Genomic DNA, 17557 nt, shown 5'->3' with positions numbered 1-17557 from the left:
GGAGCGGGCCCCGGCGGGTGGGGAGCGAGGGGCCGTGAGGCGCTGCCGCCTGACGGGAGCGGAGCGCGGGCAGGGAGGCAGCCCCGCAGAGCGGCGGGGCCGCTGCCTGCGCTGCGGATGCCTCCGATAGCGCCGTGCGCGTATCGAATGCTTGAGGAGGGAGAGAGAATTCTCGGCTTGTAGCGCTGTCCCTGCCGCCGGGAGCCCTCCCGCGCCGCGGCAACCCGAAGCTCCTTCGTCATTCACCGTGGTGGCGAGGGCGAGCCGGCCTCCAGGGAGCCGGGCGGGCGAAGCCTCACCAGCTTGGCGTTCACCCCCGCCTCCCCTGCCGGGCCTCCTGCTGCCTTCACTGATGTTTATGCAGGTTTAGCTGTCTGCGAGATTTCTGCCCCTCTCAGTTGCTGGGACAACCTGCCCAGGAGCCACTGCAGGCGGCCGGGCAGGCCGGGCGGCCTCATCCGACTCGCTTTCTTGAGACTGGAAACAGAAACAGCATCTTACAGCGGCTCTTTAAAAAAACGCCTTTTCTTGCCTAAAGGAAGAGGTGTGTGGTTGTGAGGACTAGCTGTCCTTTGTCCAAAATCCCAATTTCTATAAATTGCCTAAAGATACTTAACTACAATTCAAAACGCCTGTGCCAAGGTCTCTGTTTTCTTCGCCTTCTGTGGTATTTTAAGAACTGAACTCCATTTAATCTGTCCCTGCATCTACTCCTCATCTAATATTGACTGTGGGGAGTTCAGTTAGAAAGATTACTTTATGTAGAAGCTGAATGACTACTTGTTTGGGATTATAGTCCATAAATCCACTAAAATGACAATAATCTGAATCTTCAATAGTGATGAAAACAACAGAGGAAATAATCACAAAGTAAATTACACCTTATCTATTAATGCAATATGAAAATCTCAAGGTTTATGATGCATCACATAGAATTTCTTAGTAATAATGAACAAAAAAAGGCTGGTATGTACTAGCTGTTAAAAGCCCCATGTGCAACTCTGCAAATGTAGGGGAAATACAATCCCTACTTGAAAATGTTTAGTCTAAAGTAACAGACAAAGCACAGGATCTATAAAACTTAACAAATTTGCAATTTTTTTAACATGTGTTTTTAATCTGTGCATATTAGAATGTGAATTAGAAGTGAAAAAGGGAGCAAGTAGAGGAAAGATGAAAAAGTTTATTCACAGCTTTTCCCTCAGTCACATGATCTGAATTTTGTAGACTTTGTGAGGACTGGAGCTGCATAAGAGGTAAACCAGATGTTTAGATTTCATCAAGGCATTTTGTCCTTGCAAGCGATGTTGTTTTGCTCTTTGCTCAGTGCCAGCTTCACAATACACCAGGAAGTGCTTTTGAGTTACCAGTACAGAAGCTGACTGCAACATTGCCAGGATCACAAGTCTTTCACTCAACTGCACTCTAAACACTGTACGTCATGTTCCCCTCTTCTTGTAGCTCAAATATTAGCACTGCTATACATCACTGCACTAAAGACGTTCTCATCCATGGGAAGGATCCTGCCAAAAGAATTAATGCGTCTGCTGATAAGGAAGGCTGCAGGAGTCGACAGGAGCACTGGAGGAGAGACAGCATCAAGAGTTCAGTACACAAAGGCAGGTTTACAGCCCTGCAAATGTATATAGTTTTCTATATTGGTCACAAATTTCAGTAGGGTAATTATATAGAAGATCCCAGATTTATAAATTAAACATTCCATAGCAGCAAAACAAGGCTTAAACAACTAACAAAAGTATTAAATGGGAAAGCCTTGGAAAATCAAATTGTTCAAGTGTCCTGAAGTGCAAAGTTTTTCTTTATTTAACCACTGAGTCTTTCTGGTTTAAGCAGTCCATATAACAAATCCAGATTTATTAGGTCTTCAACAAGCTAACAGGTTTTGTATCTGACAACTTCCCTTCTGAAGACAGAGATCCAGTAGCTAGCACATCTTCAGCTGGCACAAAGCTAGAACAAAAATCCTAGAGCATTCAGTTACACATAAACCAAAGCTGGCAGCGCATCCCTGTCCAACCAGGAAGGTGAGATTCAGAAAGCACGGCTGCAAGAGCAGAACACACAAATGAGCGGGTCTGCGTACAGTGCAAAGCAGCACGGAATGGAACTGGAGAGAACTCGGAGTAGTTCACAGCTAGCAGGCACGTTGCTATAAAATACTCCAAACAATTTACTTATGACTGAAATAATCTATCATTGTAATTTGCCACTTACATTCTTAAAGCCATCAGGACCACTAAGAAACCAGGTAGTCCTCTCCTGTCTGAAGACATATTTAACTACATCCTAAGTCATCCTGTTTTCAGGAGGCTCTTGATGTTGAAAATTCCTTAGGCAATCCGTGCTTCTCACAACTGTTGGAAGACCTCAGCAAGAGCAACCAGATTTCGGTTCAGTAGTCTTTTTTTTGTGTGCTAAGAAATTATGCGAAGGCATCCTTGTAACATTAATGAACTACCGTGATTAATGTGCTATGCTGAGAGTGAAGAATTTAATATTTGTTTCTATCTGTTCTTTAATCTGAGAAATTTATCTTGTTAAGCAGGTAGTCTTTGTTCCTTCAGGGCTTCCAGCTATTACATCCGTTACCCCTTGTTTAGAAGGTGTTCGAATACTGCATGAGCGAGACCTGGTTGCAGACAGCTTTCCCCATAAAAAGTACCATTGTGGTATCTTCTGATACCATTTTCACCATGTTCACTAGATACACAAATATGTAAAAAAATCCCCCAACCTACTAGGAAATGAAAAGCAGCTTACAAAACAAGCTGCTGTTCTTAATAAAGGAAAGCTAGCCTCAGTAGTTTAAGCTATTTTAAGAAACAAATTATAAGACAGGTGCTTTACTTTCTCTTTCAACCCTGAGCTGTTCAGTTTCAGCCCTTGCTGCAGGTACCAAAACTGAACACTGGCTGCAAATACAATTTTTCATGTAACTTGATAAACCGCACCTCAGTCTCACTAGTTGGAGGCTCTCCCTTGAATAGATGATACATTCACTAATCACTACTAACACTGTACTTTGAGGACAACATACCAACCCATGTAAACTTGCATAGAAAGTTGTAGTCAAAAATTATTTCTTTTTAATTCAGGTTATTTATCAGCATGTTCATACATTGCTAAATGCATTTTTTTTATTTAATAAGGGACAATTATTTTTTGTTTGTTTCCTACATTCTACCTATATATACTGATGTCTCCCTCCCTCCCCAGGAAGTGAAAACAAAATAGCAGTGTACCTTTGTTGTGGCATTTCTCAGAGCTTGCTTGTAACCATTTCCTCTACCCCTTAAGTTTCAAGGGCCTCATTCGATTTTACTATACTTGGTAGCATGCAGAGGATCAGGATGCACCTGCAAACTTGAGGCATGTGATACTTCCTTGAGTTGAGGGTTCCAAGTTGGCACCATTCACAGAGAACGCTTCATGTAACAATAGGCTGTTGTTCTTCCCAGCTCAGTTTACGCACAGCTAGAGATTCACCAACATATAAATAAATGCTACTCTTGAATAACCTGGAACTATTTGTATAGTGTGAAGGGGGGTGGGGGAATTGCTTGCATCTTCTAGAAACGAATAAAGAAGTGAAAGGTATTACGAGATGCATGAATAAACCTCTTCGGTAATTGCAATTTGCAGGTTTATACTTGTTTAGAAATATTTGACCACAAACATCTGGGAATTAGACCATTGCATTAATTTATCATGAATGACCATTAAATGAATTTGTATCAAATGATACACTGTAATTATAGCTATCATGCTGACCCTTTGAATCAAAATTATTATATTTTAAAAGAAAGTATATGCCACTATTTTTAAACCAAACAGCAGATATCTCTCTTAGAGATCTTTAACAGTAAAAAAATTGAGCCATGGAAGACCAGTACTAGCAAATCCTCTTTTAACAGTTTAACCTTTCCCACAGATAACCTTTTATCATTTCCTTGATGCTTTTCTTAAGAAACATGCCTCTTTTTTTTTTTTTTTTAAAAGACTCAAACTACCCAACAAGTTTATTTGAAAATTAAATGTCTGCCAAAAATTAGGCATTTGCAATGTTACTTCTGATATGAGCTAACATGTTTTAGAAGTAAAAATTGTAGCTGAAGTTTCAGGAAAAATGTCAATTTTCCCACAATTATAACACACGTGACCAGACAATTTCTGATTTGTTTGGTGATTTAAATACAACCACTACGTTCTATTGACAGCCATACAAAACGTAAGAGAAACTTGCACTTTAACCCATGGTAGTAATATCAATATTTTGAACAGCTACAAATGCAGCATTTGCATTTTCAGTGCCATACCAAGTTGAATTCAGTACCGCCTAAACCCAAAGCAGCAGCTGATTAAAGAAAGAAAACATAAGTCAAATGATAAAGCTACATAGTTTAGTACATTAAAACAAAACCAAGGACAATGGTATTTGTATAAGGTTCCAAAAATATACAGATGGGGGGGGGGGGAAAAAAATCACTGTGCACAACTCGGAGGTTGTTAAAGTGACCAGAGAGACTGAACAGTGCAAGACATGCTTTTCCAGTTACAAGCTCAAAACAGAAGTGCAAATGAAATTAAAGCTTTGTGTGAAGTGATTCACCTTTTAGGGTAAGGAAAGCTTAGAATATTGTCATGAGTGTTACAGAGAAATTTCCATCCCACCCCTCCCCCAACACATACACACAAAATAGTTTAAGTTTTTCCATAATACAGCATTTCATTCAAATGATGTCCCCCTGAGCTTGGCTATTGCAGGGACAATCTCTCTGATGATTCTCATTAGATGTCAGCCTACAAGTCAAGCAAGCGACACACAGGCAGCTTCTCAGTTCTCCAGCTTTGGCTAACGATACCTGCGATTTACAGGCAGTGAAAGTGGCTGAGAGCCTGGGTTCACACTCCCCTGCAGCTAGCTTCCTACCACCACCTCATCCTAAGAAAGCAGTTGTGCTGAGAGCAGATGCGAAGTTATGGCCGAAGAATAAATTGCTTTATAGGTCTCTGTGCTCTCTCCCAGAGTTAAGAACAATTTCAGGCAAGTGCTTTTAGCAGGCTGGCTAAGCTGTACATGCATCTATCCATGCAAACGCGGAACATGGCTCTCAAGACCTGGAACCAGGGGGTGTGCATGTGAAGACTGGATAGAAGGCCCTTCCTTGTAAGCTTACAAAAATATATAGCCAATACTGTAGCTTAAGAAGTCAGTTTTACTCATTACAGAGATCTCCAAAAAGTATTAACTACTTTTCAGACATTCCAGACAAGGTCACTTGTAACAAAAAAGGTCAAGTTCTCTAAAACAAGATTTTAAAAGTGGATCTTTCCTTCAAGTGAACAGGACATCTGTTTTTTACGCTTAACTTTTTAGTCAGTTAAGACTGAATTTATTTAAGATTTCATGTGAACATATGCATAAACACAAATAAGTTTACTTTAAACACGTCTGCACAGAAAAAAAGATTAACCCTCCAAAACATAACAGAGCAGGTCTGGTTAGTATGTAACTATTGCAAATCTTAAAGATTCTGTGCATTAGGCCCACCCATACAGAAAGCAGGGGAAAAGTCTCAATGAAAGAAAATTACTGTTCAAGTCTAAGTGGTGTTTTGAAGAGCCAGCAGCCTAAGTGACACCATGAAGCTAGTCACAGTATCCAAACAAGCAGACCTGCTTGGGCTACTAAAGCAGTGTTTACTCCTGAAGGTGTCATTTATTCCCAAGTTATTTTCTGTTTCGAAGGCGTTTAGATTTCCTAGGACAGTCTGTGGATTCAACCGCCTTCCTCCGTTTTCTAGGAGATTGTTCATTTGAGCCAGAACCTGAAGAAGTTCCTACTGTACTCTCCATCACCTCTCGCAGCTTGCGTTCAAGCTCAGCCAATCGGGCATTCTGTTCACCTATGATTTGGGTTTGCTCAAGCAGTTTCTGATCTTGATCTTGGAGTTGTTTCTGTTGCTCTTGCACTTTGATGCGAAGCTCTGAGATTTCCCGCTTCAGCGCTGTCAAGCCCGTGCCATTCGCTTTTACTTGCTGCTGGAGTTTGGTGACTTCCTGCCTTGAAGGGTTCTGCTTGGAGAACAGCTGCATTGTTGTCAGTGCTGCAGAAGGCCCTGGAACTTCAGACAAAACTGTGATTAATCCTCTACAACTTCAAGACAAGGCAGAAACTGTGTCCTGGCTTTCATACTTTGCTTATCCCCACTCCCCCAAACCTGAGTCTGAATAGCGGTTTCAAGTTATGTGAACATGTAAACAGATTTACAGTCCTTTAAGTGCATATGGTATCTCAGAGCACAACTAGTTTAATTTAAAATAGCTAGATTTTCAGTAGTCTGGAAAACAGCTCATCATTTATTTTCTGTATATAAGCCCCCCCCCCATTTGCTCTATCAAAATTTATGTAGAGACATTATGTTGTCACCTAGACACTCAAGTGTCACAGATGTTAAGTCAAAACCCCACAACATGCCTACAAATTACTTATTACAGAATAGTCACATTAAATAAATACATTTCAATAGAGCAGTACAATTCTGCTGTCTTACTTGTAGAAAGCTAAAGTTCTAAAATTTTGGTGGTTTAGGGCTTAACAAGATATTTGAGTTTAACTTACTTTTTAGAAGAAAAATTTTATTTTCTACATTTCTTTAGAACCACTCTTCCCAAGTACTAAAAACATACTGGAATTTGAGCTTGGGAATGTTGATTTTACTAAAGTTCCTGTAAATCAAGAAGACTTAACATCTGCTGTATCATTTCTTTCACTTTTCCTATCATAAAAAATAGCCATCGCTTTTTCTATTATTTTACTCTTCTGGCAATGCTGTGCAAGATGCAACTTTTAAGCATTACAAAGACAGAACTGTCTGGAACAGCCTACAACAGTCATCCTCCTCCTCCTCCTCCTCGCTTTTTTTTCCCCTTAAGATGCCAGCATAGCTACAGTTATGTGACACTAAAGGGTTGCCATTAGATAATTATGCTCCTCCCTCAACACAAGATAAGCATTTTTAATGCCACATAAAGCCTTGGCCTTGAAAAGCTGTTTGACATCAACTATGATTTTGGGCAATACTTCCTCCACTGACAGACTCAATGGAACTCAGGTATAAACAGGATAAAATTAAGGGGTGGTATATACACAGCTAAAAGGATGGACAGAACATACCAGAAACAACAAGCAGCTCCTACAGTTAGGCCTATCATTTTTGCTTAAGATGTAATTTAAAAAAAATTTTTAAGTTATCCTTTCAGAGAGTTAATTTCACAGTTCCTAAGAAGTGTGAAGATGATCAGCACAGGGAAAACATTACAGTTTCACTGACTTCTTGCTTTTGGCCATTATATGAGGCAACTACCTTAGACTCTGGCTCAGTCTGGAAAGTCGGACAGAGTATACGAAGGACCAGTTCAATCGTTTATTTATACACTGTTATCTTAATTGCCTTTTCACTATTACCCGTAAGTATTTTACCTGTTAATGTATACATTAGCGTGCCCCAGGAAAGTAAAAAAGCCACATACAAGTATGTTCTAGCTCTCTATGCACTACAACAGCTTCGGCTAATTAATTTGCTGATCATCCTACAAATAAAAGGCATCGAGTTGTCATCTCATGTGCCAAATTTCAACCAAGTGCAATGATAAAGTCTCATTCATCGGTGGCACAAAAGCGTTTGTTTAATGAATACAGACTATGCATAATTCTAACATACATTCAAGTGACTGTTCTTTTGTTAGTACAAAGGCTCCTTAAATTTCAAAGCAAATGAATTTCAGTTAGCATTCTTAAGAAACAAGTATCATCGATATTTATGTAATAAAGCTCGCATTTAAAGGAGGGAGCTTTAGAAAGATACAGTGCTGTGAATTTTTACAGAAAAACTAAATAAAACTTTAAACTATATGTTGGAATTAATACCTGGGGCAGTTCCTATCAGACGTCCCGATACATCTGACCCAGGCATCTTTCTTTTCAGTATTGGAACAATCTTCTCATCAAAATATTCCATAGCCATGGAGGAAATGTCCCTTAGTTCTTGAAGAACTTCATGAGCTCTCTGAGGAGCTCTTGTAGAGTTTACATACCTTAGCACACGATAAATTTCATCTATTACCTAAAACATTTAAGAAGAATTAGGATTTTCTGGTAAAGGCAAGATTATTTCAGATCATTCTAGAAGTGCTGGCATATTCAGGGGCTTTTATTACGTAACTATTGCATACCACTGTCTGCTTTAGTTCTAGATCAGCTTTTTGAAACCAAGTGCTGTACATGATATATCAGAGAAGCTATTCACTTGATCACAACAACTCTCTTCAAACTCATGAAATAATGCTCATTGTGTGAAACTCTGTTTTACTACATCCATACTTGAGTTCTAAGCTATATAATCTATACTCAGGAGAGCATAATAATTTCTTTTTGGAGAACTTGAAGCAAGCGAGATACTCTAAGCCACACTGCAGAGCAGTCACTTCCCCAGCCAGTTACAAGGCATACAAAACATGAATGAAACAGCAAGAATTATCATTATGTCAGTCTGAAAAGCTGTAAGTATTTACTTGAGCCCACCTGCATGCATCCAAAATATTGCAAATTCAGATTAAGTCCAAAATATATTAATTTATAAAACATCGATCTGCTACTGGCAGAGAACATAAACACTCTCTTAACAGATTTGACAAACAACCCCTTTGGTTAGGAGAGATACAGAGAAAGGTGTCTCACTAATCTACACATTATAGTCTGAGGCAGGTCAAGATATGAATGCTGGTCTCTTATTACTGAGACTACTGACACAGGTATTTTGCATAGGATTAAGAATGCTCGAAGAATCTCCTGAAGAACACAGATCTTAAGAACTTAGAATCATAGGTAAGACAATATAGTTGCATCTTGTGTTTTAACAATGGAAGCTTAGCTATAATGTTGGAAAAGCTAGACAATACTGAAGTGTCTCATCATGCAACAAGTTTATAGAAGACTTCTCTAATTTTACCCACAATATATCCTGTTAGCAGCAACATCCTCAAAGCACTCTCTTGCCATCCTCGATATCAAATCTTGCAGCAGTGCTCTGCTGTCACCAGGAACCCTCATCCAGTATGCTGAACCTCAAATCAGCATTCACAACACAAATTAACTTCCTGACAGTTCTGTGGCAGCTTCATTCTAACAAGTTTCCTGAGGGTAGCAGGGCAGGTCATGAGAGGAAACCACATGCTGTAAGTGAACACTAAGGCTTGAACCTGCCTAACCAAAATAGGATTTTCTGGTGAATTGGTAACTGCTGAAAGAGCAGTGGCACTAGCTAGCTCATACACTAAGTAAATAACTAATTAAAAAAAAAAGTCTTTTTAGCTGTTGTATCAGAATACAAACAAGGTCCTCATGATTCAGTGCTCACAAGGAAAAGGGCCAGCAAGCTCATCTGCCCAGCTCCTGCACACCCCAGGTCTAAACTGAGTATTGCCTTTCCACCTACTATTCAAAAAAGTAAGGCAACATTTCTTTTAAGTATTCCATTTACTATGCAAGTACCAAGGGCTTAAGTTTGTTTGACTTTATGTTATACTACATTTTTAATAATACATGGTATATATAAAAATATAAAGTCAAATAAGCATAAATATATTAAGCTATAATGATTTAATTTAAAATTAAGTACCAAATCAACAAGAAATCAAGTTACCTCTTCAAGATGAAAATACATTTCATGCCGACACCCTGTCCTACCATACTGAATGTAGAAATGCCTGCCATGCTTTACATTAACCCAACAGCCAAATTTCATTCATCCCAGTGCAATGCAGTTATCTGCCCTTGAAAAATTAACATCAACATATCCAAACCTCACGTGGAAAGATCAACGATAGAGTCAGGCTTATGTTCACAGATCTTGTTTCAACCCTGAGCTGTGCCAGTTTTCCTCAGATCATGATTTTTGTCAATTCCATGTGCACTTCTATTTTCACAGCTTATAAAACAGTGGTATCTCCAGTGTACATCTGACTTACATAACTTATATTTTATGTTGGGGCAGTATTCTGAAACACCAGAATTGTTCAGTAGTATTACAGTATTAATATTTAACACACTTTAGCTACATTTAAAACTAATTCCACCTACTGTACAAAAACAGCCCATCCACTGTTAATACTGAACAGTGTTTCCACACACTAAATACCTTATTTCAATTAATCTTAAATACTCAAACCCTTAAGAAACATGCCTCAAATCTTTCTGAGTGCTTAGTGTTATATGTAGTCTAAATTACTGTATCTTCTGATGACCTGGCCTCCAGCTCTTTTGTACAATTAAAATTCATAATTAAACCCTACATATCATGTGTTTCTTGTAAAGGGTTGTATAGGATGTATAAGCCACAAGTCAAACATCAGAATTAAGGAGAATCTAAGGGAAAAGGGAAATGAAGTTTAAAATAATTAATATTTAGATATAGTCCGGTTCATTAATTTCAAAATGCCTGTTATAGCAGAGTATGGCTTGTGTGTTTGTTTGCAAGTATCTGAAACACAGTTTCAGTATATATATGCACATTATAAAAATTTGTCCCAGCTGTCCCAGGTTGAGTTACATAATCACATTTTTAAAACACAGATACACATAATATAGTCTACTACATTTTACCTTTCCAGGTATGAAGCAACAGAGATTGGAATCCACATACTTCATGAAAGTCATATTTAACAGAGAGAGTCTTGTTTCTACAGCAGCAAGGATGTCTGCATGACGAGCTAATGAATGGTTTCTTCTTTCTGACTCCCGTCTGCAAGACACACCATTAAGTGACACTGATTATCAACGAGTCAACAAGATGAAACTGTAAAATCGCTCAAGTTAGTTTCACCCTTAAAACCCTCTGAGATTTGAAAATGTAACCACTAACATTAGTTCTGTCTTTATGGAAAAAAACCTCATACAGACTGAGAACCAGCTAGTAATAGCACACTACACTTTCTTAGACAAAATGTGTTCTCCAAGTAGTTAATACATCTTAGGTGATCCATAAACTCTGTATGTAATTTAGGACTATTTAAAAACAAGCTTTTAGTAGTAACTAGCAGTAGGCACTGAGTCAGTGTGAATATTTTTATCCCCCCATATTCCTACAGTTAGTACTTCAATGCAATTGACATAGATTTATTATTAGTGCTTGCTACAAAGTTTAGGTTGAGATAAAAGCTCTTTTGACAAAGGTTCTCTACAGTAAGTAGCATTTAGTTTCTTCACTCTGACTGGGAAATCTGACAGGACACAGCAGCAGCTGCACTTAACTGGAAAAACGAAAAAAGACATTGCTTTAGTGAGAAACTGGCTCCCAGCAGTGCTCACATGTCAACCCCCCTCCCTTTTCCCTGTTTAATCCCTGGCACTGAAAAACCTTGCTTTTTTTTTTTAAGCAGAGTCGTAGATAAATCATCAGTGAAGGCAGTTGGTCTTGAAAAGGAATATTCATTCCTAGGAGAGTCCTTGCTCAATTTGCCAGAAGAGTCGAGTTATACAGGACCCACTCTTCTTTTCTCTGTTTAAAATACCAGAGACACTTTCCAATATTCCAGTTCATAGTATATGACTACTTACATTCATCCACACCATTATTTTGTAATTAGATCTTAGGTTCAAGGTGCTTTTGGAAAAAAATGAAATAAAACCAAATGTGACTCAAATTTTCCAGATATATAAGCAGAATTAGCCAGCAAGAAATCCTTTTCAATATTCTGTTTAAAAGAATCTAGTACATTTAAGTTTAACTACAGTTTCAATTGGTACATACCTTGGAAGTTGAGCTTTAACTTGCTTTTGACATAAGCTGTGGTATCTTTCCACTTTCAGAAATCCCTGATTTAACATTCGCTGGCAAACCAAGTCCATTCGCTTACAAACCTGTATTTAAAAAAAAAAATTAAGACCACAAGTCACTTTTACTATTATCTTATCCATACCATGGGTAGTAAAAGATTCTCTCATCGGTTTTTGCTCCATTTCAAGAAGCAGAAACTGCAGTTGAGCTTAAGGCATCACTATCTTTAACAATGAAAATGATACTCCAAAAAGGAGCAGCTACGTTCCACACAGTTCACAAATGAATCTCCTGATAGTGCTTAACAAGAGATAGTGGGGTGAATGCCACCCATATATAAGCAGACACAATTTCCTCTAATTTTAATGGAAGTTGCAAATGCCTGTGCCTGGCTTTTAAATCCAAAGTGATTCTGGTACATCAAGTTAATATTTTGTAGTCTCAAAAAAGAAGCCTTTAAAAACAAGAAATGATGATGGTTTTCTTTCAGCCTTTAAGGCTTATGTTGTTGAAGACAGCCATAATTAAATTTAAAAATTTATGCAATATAGTGCATGTGAAACAAGATTCCTTTTTGTATATAAAAAATTAATCTCTTCTCCGTTTAACAGATTCCTTTATTTGTTATGTTGGATACCAACAGCCACCTATTTTTTCTTCGGATTTAAGGAGAAAGGACATTAATAGCTGCAAAAGATATAATAAACAGCAAATTTAAACCTTCACAAAATAACCACTTACAAGACAAAGCCAACTCATACAAAAGTTTAAAGCAATTGTAATTCAGTTCTGAAGATGCAAGAGCTTAGCGAACCAACTGTCCTTTGAAATTGTTTTGGAATTTTTTGCACTAAAGTGCACAGCTCCCACTGCACTTTTCAATGGATTAGCTTTGCCTTTTTTTTTTTTTTTTTTTTTTTTTTTTAATTAAATAAACACTCCTTCGCCCCATGCACTACTCATTTCATAATTTTAAAGTCTACGTAAGTTTGTACCTCAAGGAAAAAGATTCTCACTTCTCCAAAAGCCTGCAATTATTTTCTGTTTATATGGAAGACACTGCTTAGAAAAGTTCTACTTTCTGTGAGTCTTGTCTAGGCACAGCTAAGCTTAAGTTCTGTAAGAACTGACCATTTTCAAACAGATCTATATTAACAAACCATTAAGCAATTGCTATTGATCTGTCTGTGCTCCTTTGTATCAGCTCTTCCTCGTTAACAGTCAGTCAAAGGAGAAGGATTCATTGAATCAGCCAAATCAGCTCCAGTGTATAAAAATTAATTCTGGCCCTTCAGCTACAGAAAGAAGGAAATTGTCATGTTTCTTCTAGGATACTCGCTGCATCAGGGATGCCTAGGTCTGATAGCATTATTGAGTACAAGACTCAACAGCTGACTTGTAGTTCTAATGCTAGCAAAGCCCTGAACTAGGACCTAGTAGGTGCAGAAGGGCTATGTGAGCCGTGCCGTTATTCAGCAGCAGTGAAGAAGCCCCACAGGCAGCCCCGAGAGGTGCTGTTACCCGCGTGTACACTGACACCTGGCGGCACCGCCGAGACCTCACACAGCCACCACGGTCGGGCACAACGGGGAACACCAACTGCACCCCAGTTTTAAAAATCTTACTCACTTGATTATGCCACACAGCGTGAAGAATTATTCGCTCCAGCTGCTAAAAGTTACCCATAGTTGTGTCGATAATCAGCCTAGAACTCAAACACTGAACAGATTCCACCAGAAACCAAAAGTGTTTGTCTACAATTTATTTTACCAATCATCTCTTAATTCTCAGCTGGTTCCCGATGTCACCATTCAAACCATATGGCATCTGTACTTATAGGAACAATATACCTCTTTTAGACTGCATAGTCAGCAGTCATATGCAAAGTAGCATTATTACATTTAAGTGTTCATATTAGTCCAAGACACTTTGATACTAGCTATTCAACTGACCGTAAGAACGTAAAAAGTTAAATTTGTTCGTATCTGTATTTGCAAATTTTTGTATTTTCTTATTCTAGCCATAAAGTTGAAAGAGCCCGAGTTTCCTCAAACATCAAGTTCAACCAGTTCCAATTTCAGCATTTGAATGTTATTCCAAGTCCACGTGAAAATCAGAATAAGGTGGTTGCTTCTTAGCGTGCTGGCTTATATGCAGTAACAGCTTCTATGAAAGAGCTAATTTTCCAGTGCATTTGTAAACAAACTAAACTGACACAATCTGCTAGACGACTACTACCAGCTTCCCTTTCCTCAAGCATGTCTTATTTTTTTCCAAGCTTCACTAACAGATAACCAATACCAAAACAGAGATAAAAATATCCTAAAGTATTAGATTCAATATATGTTCTTTTTCTTAGCAGCTACACAGACACCATGTTTCATAATGCCTTTCCAGGGTAAAATAGACATGACAAAATGTTGATGTCTTCAGCAAAAACCTTTAAAACAGAAATGCCTGTAAATACAGATTTACTGAAACCATAGGAAGATTAAAGCTGTGCTGTCCAAAGGCTATCAGTCTTTATTTGTGCTGCGCAGAAAATAAGCACAAGTTTGCTGCAGAATCTAAGACACTTCTGACGTGTGTCAGAATCAAAGATAACCTTCTCCTCAGAGTGTACACGGAAGGTGGTTACAGACTGCTTTTAATCACACTTGCTGTAGCAATAGCCTGAATGGAAATGCATTTCCAAGCTCAGACATGTGAGTGAAAAGAAACGGGAATAGAAGAATTTAATTATCCCACTCAAGTAAAAATTCCAGAGCTTCTGTAAGTCATTAAAAGAAATCACAGTAAAGGCAGCCTTCAAAAGCTGGAAGATAGCTAGCTTCCATATCAGCATGCATACTAGGCTGTGGCTTGTCCAGAACATTACAGCTTCAGACATATGGATCTTTTGTGTTTCTCTCACACTGACATATCAGAGGAAGTTAGATGAACTAAATACTCAAAAGGGCTGAAAGCAAAATAATGCTGCTTTTCCTCTCATTCACTTTATGTGAACAAAAGTTTGAGACCTCTAGATTTGCACTGAGGCATAATTTCAGACACTACTGCATTCTGAATACCTATTGTTTAGATTCCATTAGTTTAGATCTACTTCACTGCTTAACCAGTAGGTGCTTCATTTATGCTTTTAAATGCAGTAACACCAGGAATAGCAAGAAGCATTATGCTCAGGAAAGCAAGTGTTTCTTTGCACAATGACGGGCCCGTGGTCTTGCCTTGGTTGACGGCAACCATCATAAGCAGGAAATGTTCTTTACCTCATCCTTTAGCGACAGAAAAAGACTTATGGACCTTAAACCTTAGATTATGCTCCTCATTATGCTCTATATAAACAACACGGGTTCCTATTTCTATTTTAATCTGAAAACTGGCTGATGTTCTATGTCCTCCCACCCAGCCGACTTAGTCTGTCATCTTGTACACACACACTCTAGATCCAACACCAGTTCAACTCAGATTTTTATCTGTGTGGGTTTTTTATTATGATCAGTAAACTAAGGTGATCCCCCCAAAAAAGAGAGATTAGGACATCCATTTCCTTCAATGCTGGGATCCAGAGATAGAAGTGATCAATTTAGGGAACCCACATTTTGTGTCTACACATGTACGATCAAACTTTGTTTAGTATGATTGATGTCCTGGATTGTATCTCAAGATGCTTTGTCCCATGGAATGTCACATTCTAAAGGGTTAATGAGGCTGCTTTCAGGCACATTTTTAATATGCATGAGACCCAAGTAATTTAATCCCTGAGATTCAATTAATGTAGTTCTGCAACGTGTCTTTCACAGAATACTACTCATTATAAGATATACCTATTCATCTCTGATAAGCAGCTCAAATCAGTTCTCATAGAAAAGAAAAATTTACTGTTTGTGTACTCCTGCTCTAAGATCTATCTTGCACAAGTGTCTCCCAAGGCTACTTGTAGCCTTTAAAAATCTGAAAGTGATGGAATTTCATCACTAATTTATGCCTAGGCATTGTTCTTTTTAAAGGCTCCCTTAACTCTCTGTCAACAGCATCTGGAGTTATAGAAAACATCCAGTCTTTTCTCCTCAGTGAACCGCCAAAAGAACCCCTTCAGTTCTGAATGGCCATCTGAAAGACCCAGCTAATCAAGCTTATGTAGTTAAGATACACTTTTGACTAGGTCAAATCAGAAGGGCTTTGATTCTTTACATTACAGGTTAACAAAGACAAGCGTACTTTTTTCTCAGAAGAATGCGCACGTCTTCTGACATGCTAAGGCAACAGTAAGGAATTTGATGGAGATTAAGCTTCTTGGCTGTCACTGACTCAAAAATTAAAATTAGGGAAAGACCAACTGTATAGTTTCCTTCATTTTACATCTAGTATCATTCCATGTATGTGTCAAAGTTGATATTTATCCAGTCTGGTTTTGCACATTTCTGAAACTTCTGAAAGAGGCAGTTGTCTTCTGGAAAAATGAACTTGCGGATGCTACGTAAGAGAGCATACTGCATTTTACTTCTTAAGTGGCAGTGAGTGTTAAACAGCTGGTTTAGTCCTTACACCACCATCTTTCCTACTGTCAGCTTGACTGCTGACAAAACATTAACTTAGCCCTACAGAAAAAAAACCAAAACAACTTGTATTGACTAGTGATAGCTCCCACAGGTACTACCATTTATAAAATGCAATGGGAAAGTTGAGCAAAGGGCTGTGTCTAGTGTTGCAATACCAACCATACCCAAACAGTGTAGGTACGTCCTTTCATTCAGACTGCAAGTACTCAAAAGCAGAGGCTGCAATCCAAATCTGCAGTACTACATCTTTTTCACAGATCCACTACCTAATCTCACAGAAGCAGCAAAAGTCTTTAGTGGACTGCCAGCGTGCTAGAAATATTTAGGTACAGTATGAGTAAGAACACATTTTCTGCTTGAAGAGCTTTCGGTTTAAAGTTACAGTCAAGGTGGAACACTTCAGGCTGCCGATCCAGGACACATGTAGTCTAATTTTCTGCAGAAATATGCTTGTAATATTATCCGGTTTGGGCTAATAAATAGAAACAGTACAATACATGCAAGTTTACTGAGGGTTACATAAGTTGTTCATTAATTCCCTCATTATTATTCCATTTACACCGTCATAAGATATCAGTAAGATAGCAGCTTATCATATTATGTCATAGTTTACATCAGGCTCTTATGCAGGCAGTTAAAGATACACTCATCTCCTCACTGACAGCTGTGCTTTTTTTTGGCATTATAAAGTTCAGAGGTAGAGGTAATATCTTTTATTAGATCTACTACTATGACTGGAAGAAGCAGGCTGCCTTTCAGGCAGACCGGGGCTTTCTTACATCTTCTTTTTTGCCCCACATATATTTCTAGATAGAGTAAGGTCCTCGAAGCAGCAGGCTGACCATCTCCTACATTTTTAGGCTTAAGCTGTGTAAGTAAAAATAAATACACATGAGACACAATAGAGTAGTTCCCCAAGAAAAGCAGTCACTAGGAGAAAAAAACCTCCAGCAGCCCAGTAATTTCTCAAAGAGGACAGATGGAATGAAAGAAGTAAGAGATGGTAACAGACCTCTGGGAATGCCTGAACGGAGGCACACACCTACACGGCCGTACCCGAGGCTCGGGGGCGGCTGGGGAGAAGAGGGAATGCCCCGTCCCAGCCCATCCCGCCCCTTCCCCGGCGAGGGCACCAGC

The 17557-nt window shown here is 38.7% G+C and overlaps 1 protein-coding gene across 1 annotated transcript; it reads right to left on the bottom strand.

The window, feature by feature from the left end:
* Positions 1-4192: 4192 nt before the first annotated feature.
* Positions 4193-12218, bottom strand: FBXO28 (F-box protein 28). The gene is made up of 4 exons (XM_026845659.1): positions 11832-12218; positions 10685-10823; positions 7952-8147; positions 4193-6146 (listed from the first exon to the last, which is right to left on the bottom strand). Exons 1-4 carry the CDS (start codon positions 11927-11929, stop codon positions 5752-5754), a joined length of 828 nt encoding a protein of 275 aa, XP_026701460.1. The 5' UTR covers positions 11930-12218; the 3' UTR covers positions 4193-5751.
* Positions 12219-17557: the final 5339 nt, after the last annotated feature.

This window comes from Athene cunicularia, assembly GCF_003259725.1.
Source record: "Athene cunicularia isolate RWA chromosome 3 unlocalized genomic scaffold, athCun1 chr3_part1, whole genome shotgun sequence".
In the NCBI taxonomy this organism is placed as follows: domain Eukaryota; kingdom Metazoa; phylum Chordata; class Aves; order Strigiformes; family Strigidae; genus Athene; species Athene cunicularia.
This window is presented reverse-complemented; position numbering and strand designations above follow the sequence as displayed.

What these genes read in the sequence shown, in the direction of transcription:
- FBXO28 (XM_026845659.1), bottom strand. Translation starts at nt 11,929, where the DNA reads ATGGACTTGGTTTGCCAGCGAATGTTAAATCAGGGATTTCTGAAAGTG. An exon ending in GTTAAAGCTCAACTTCCAAG is followed by an intron (nt 10,824 to 11,831) that starts GTATGTACCAAT and finishes TGTGTCTTGCAG; the next exon opens with ACGGGAGTCAGAAAGAAGAA. An exon ending in GTTGCTTCATACCTGGAAAG is followed by an intron (nt 8,148 to 10,684) that starts GTAAAATGTAGT and finishes TAAATGTTTTAG; the next exon opens with GTAATAGATGAAATTTATCG.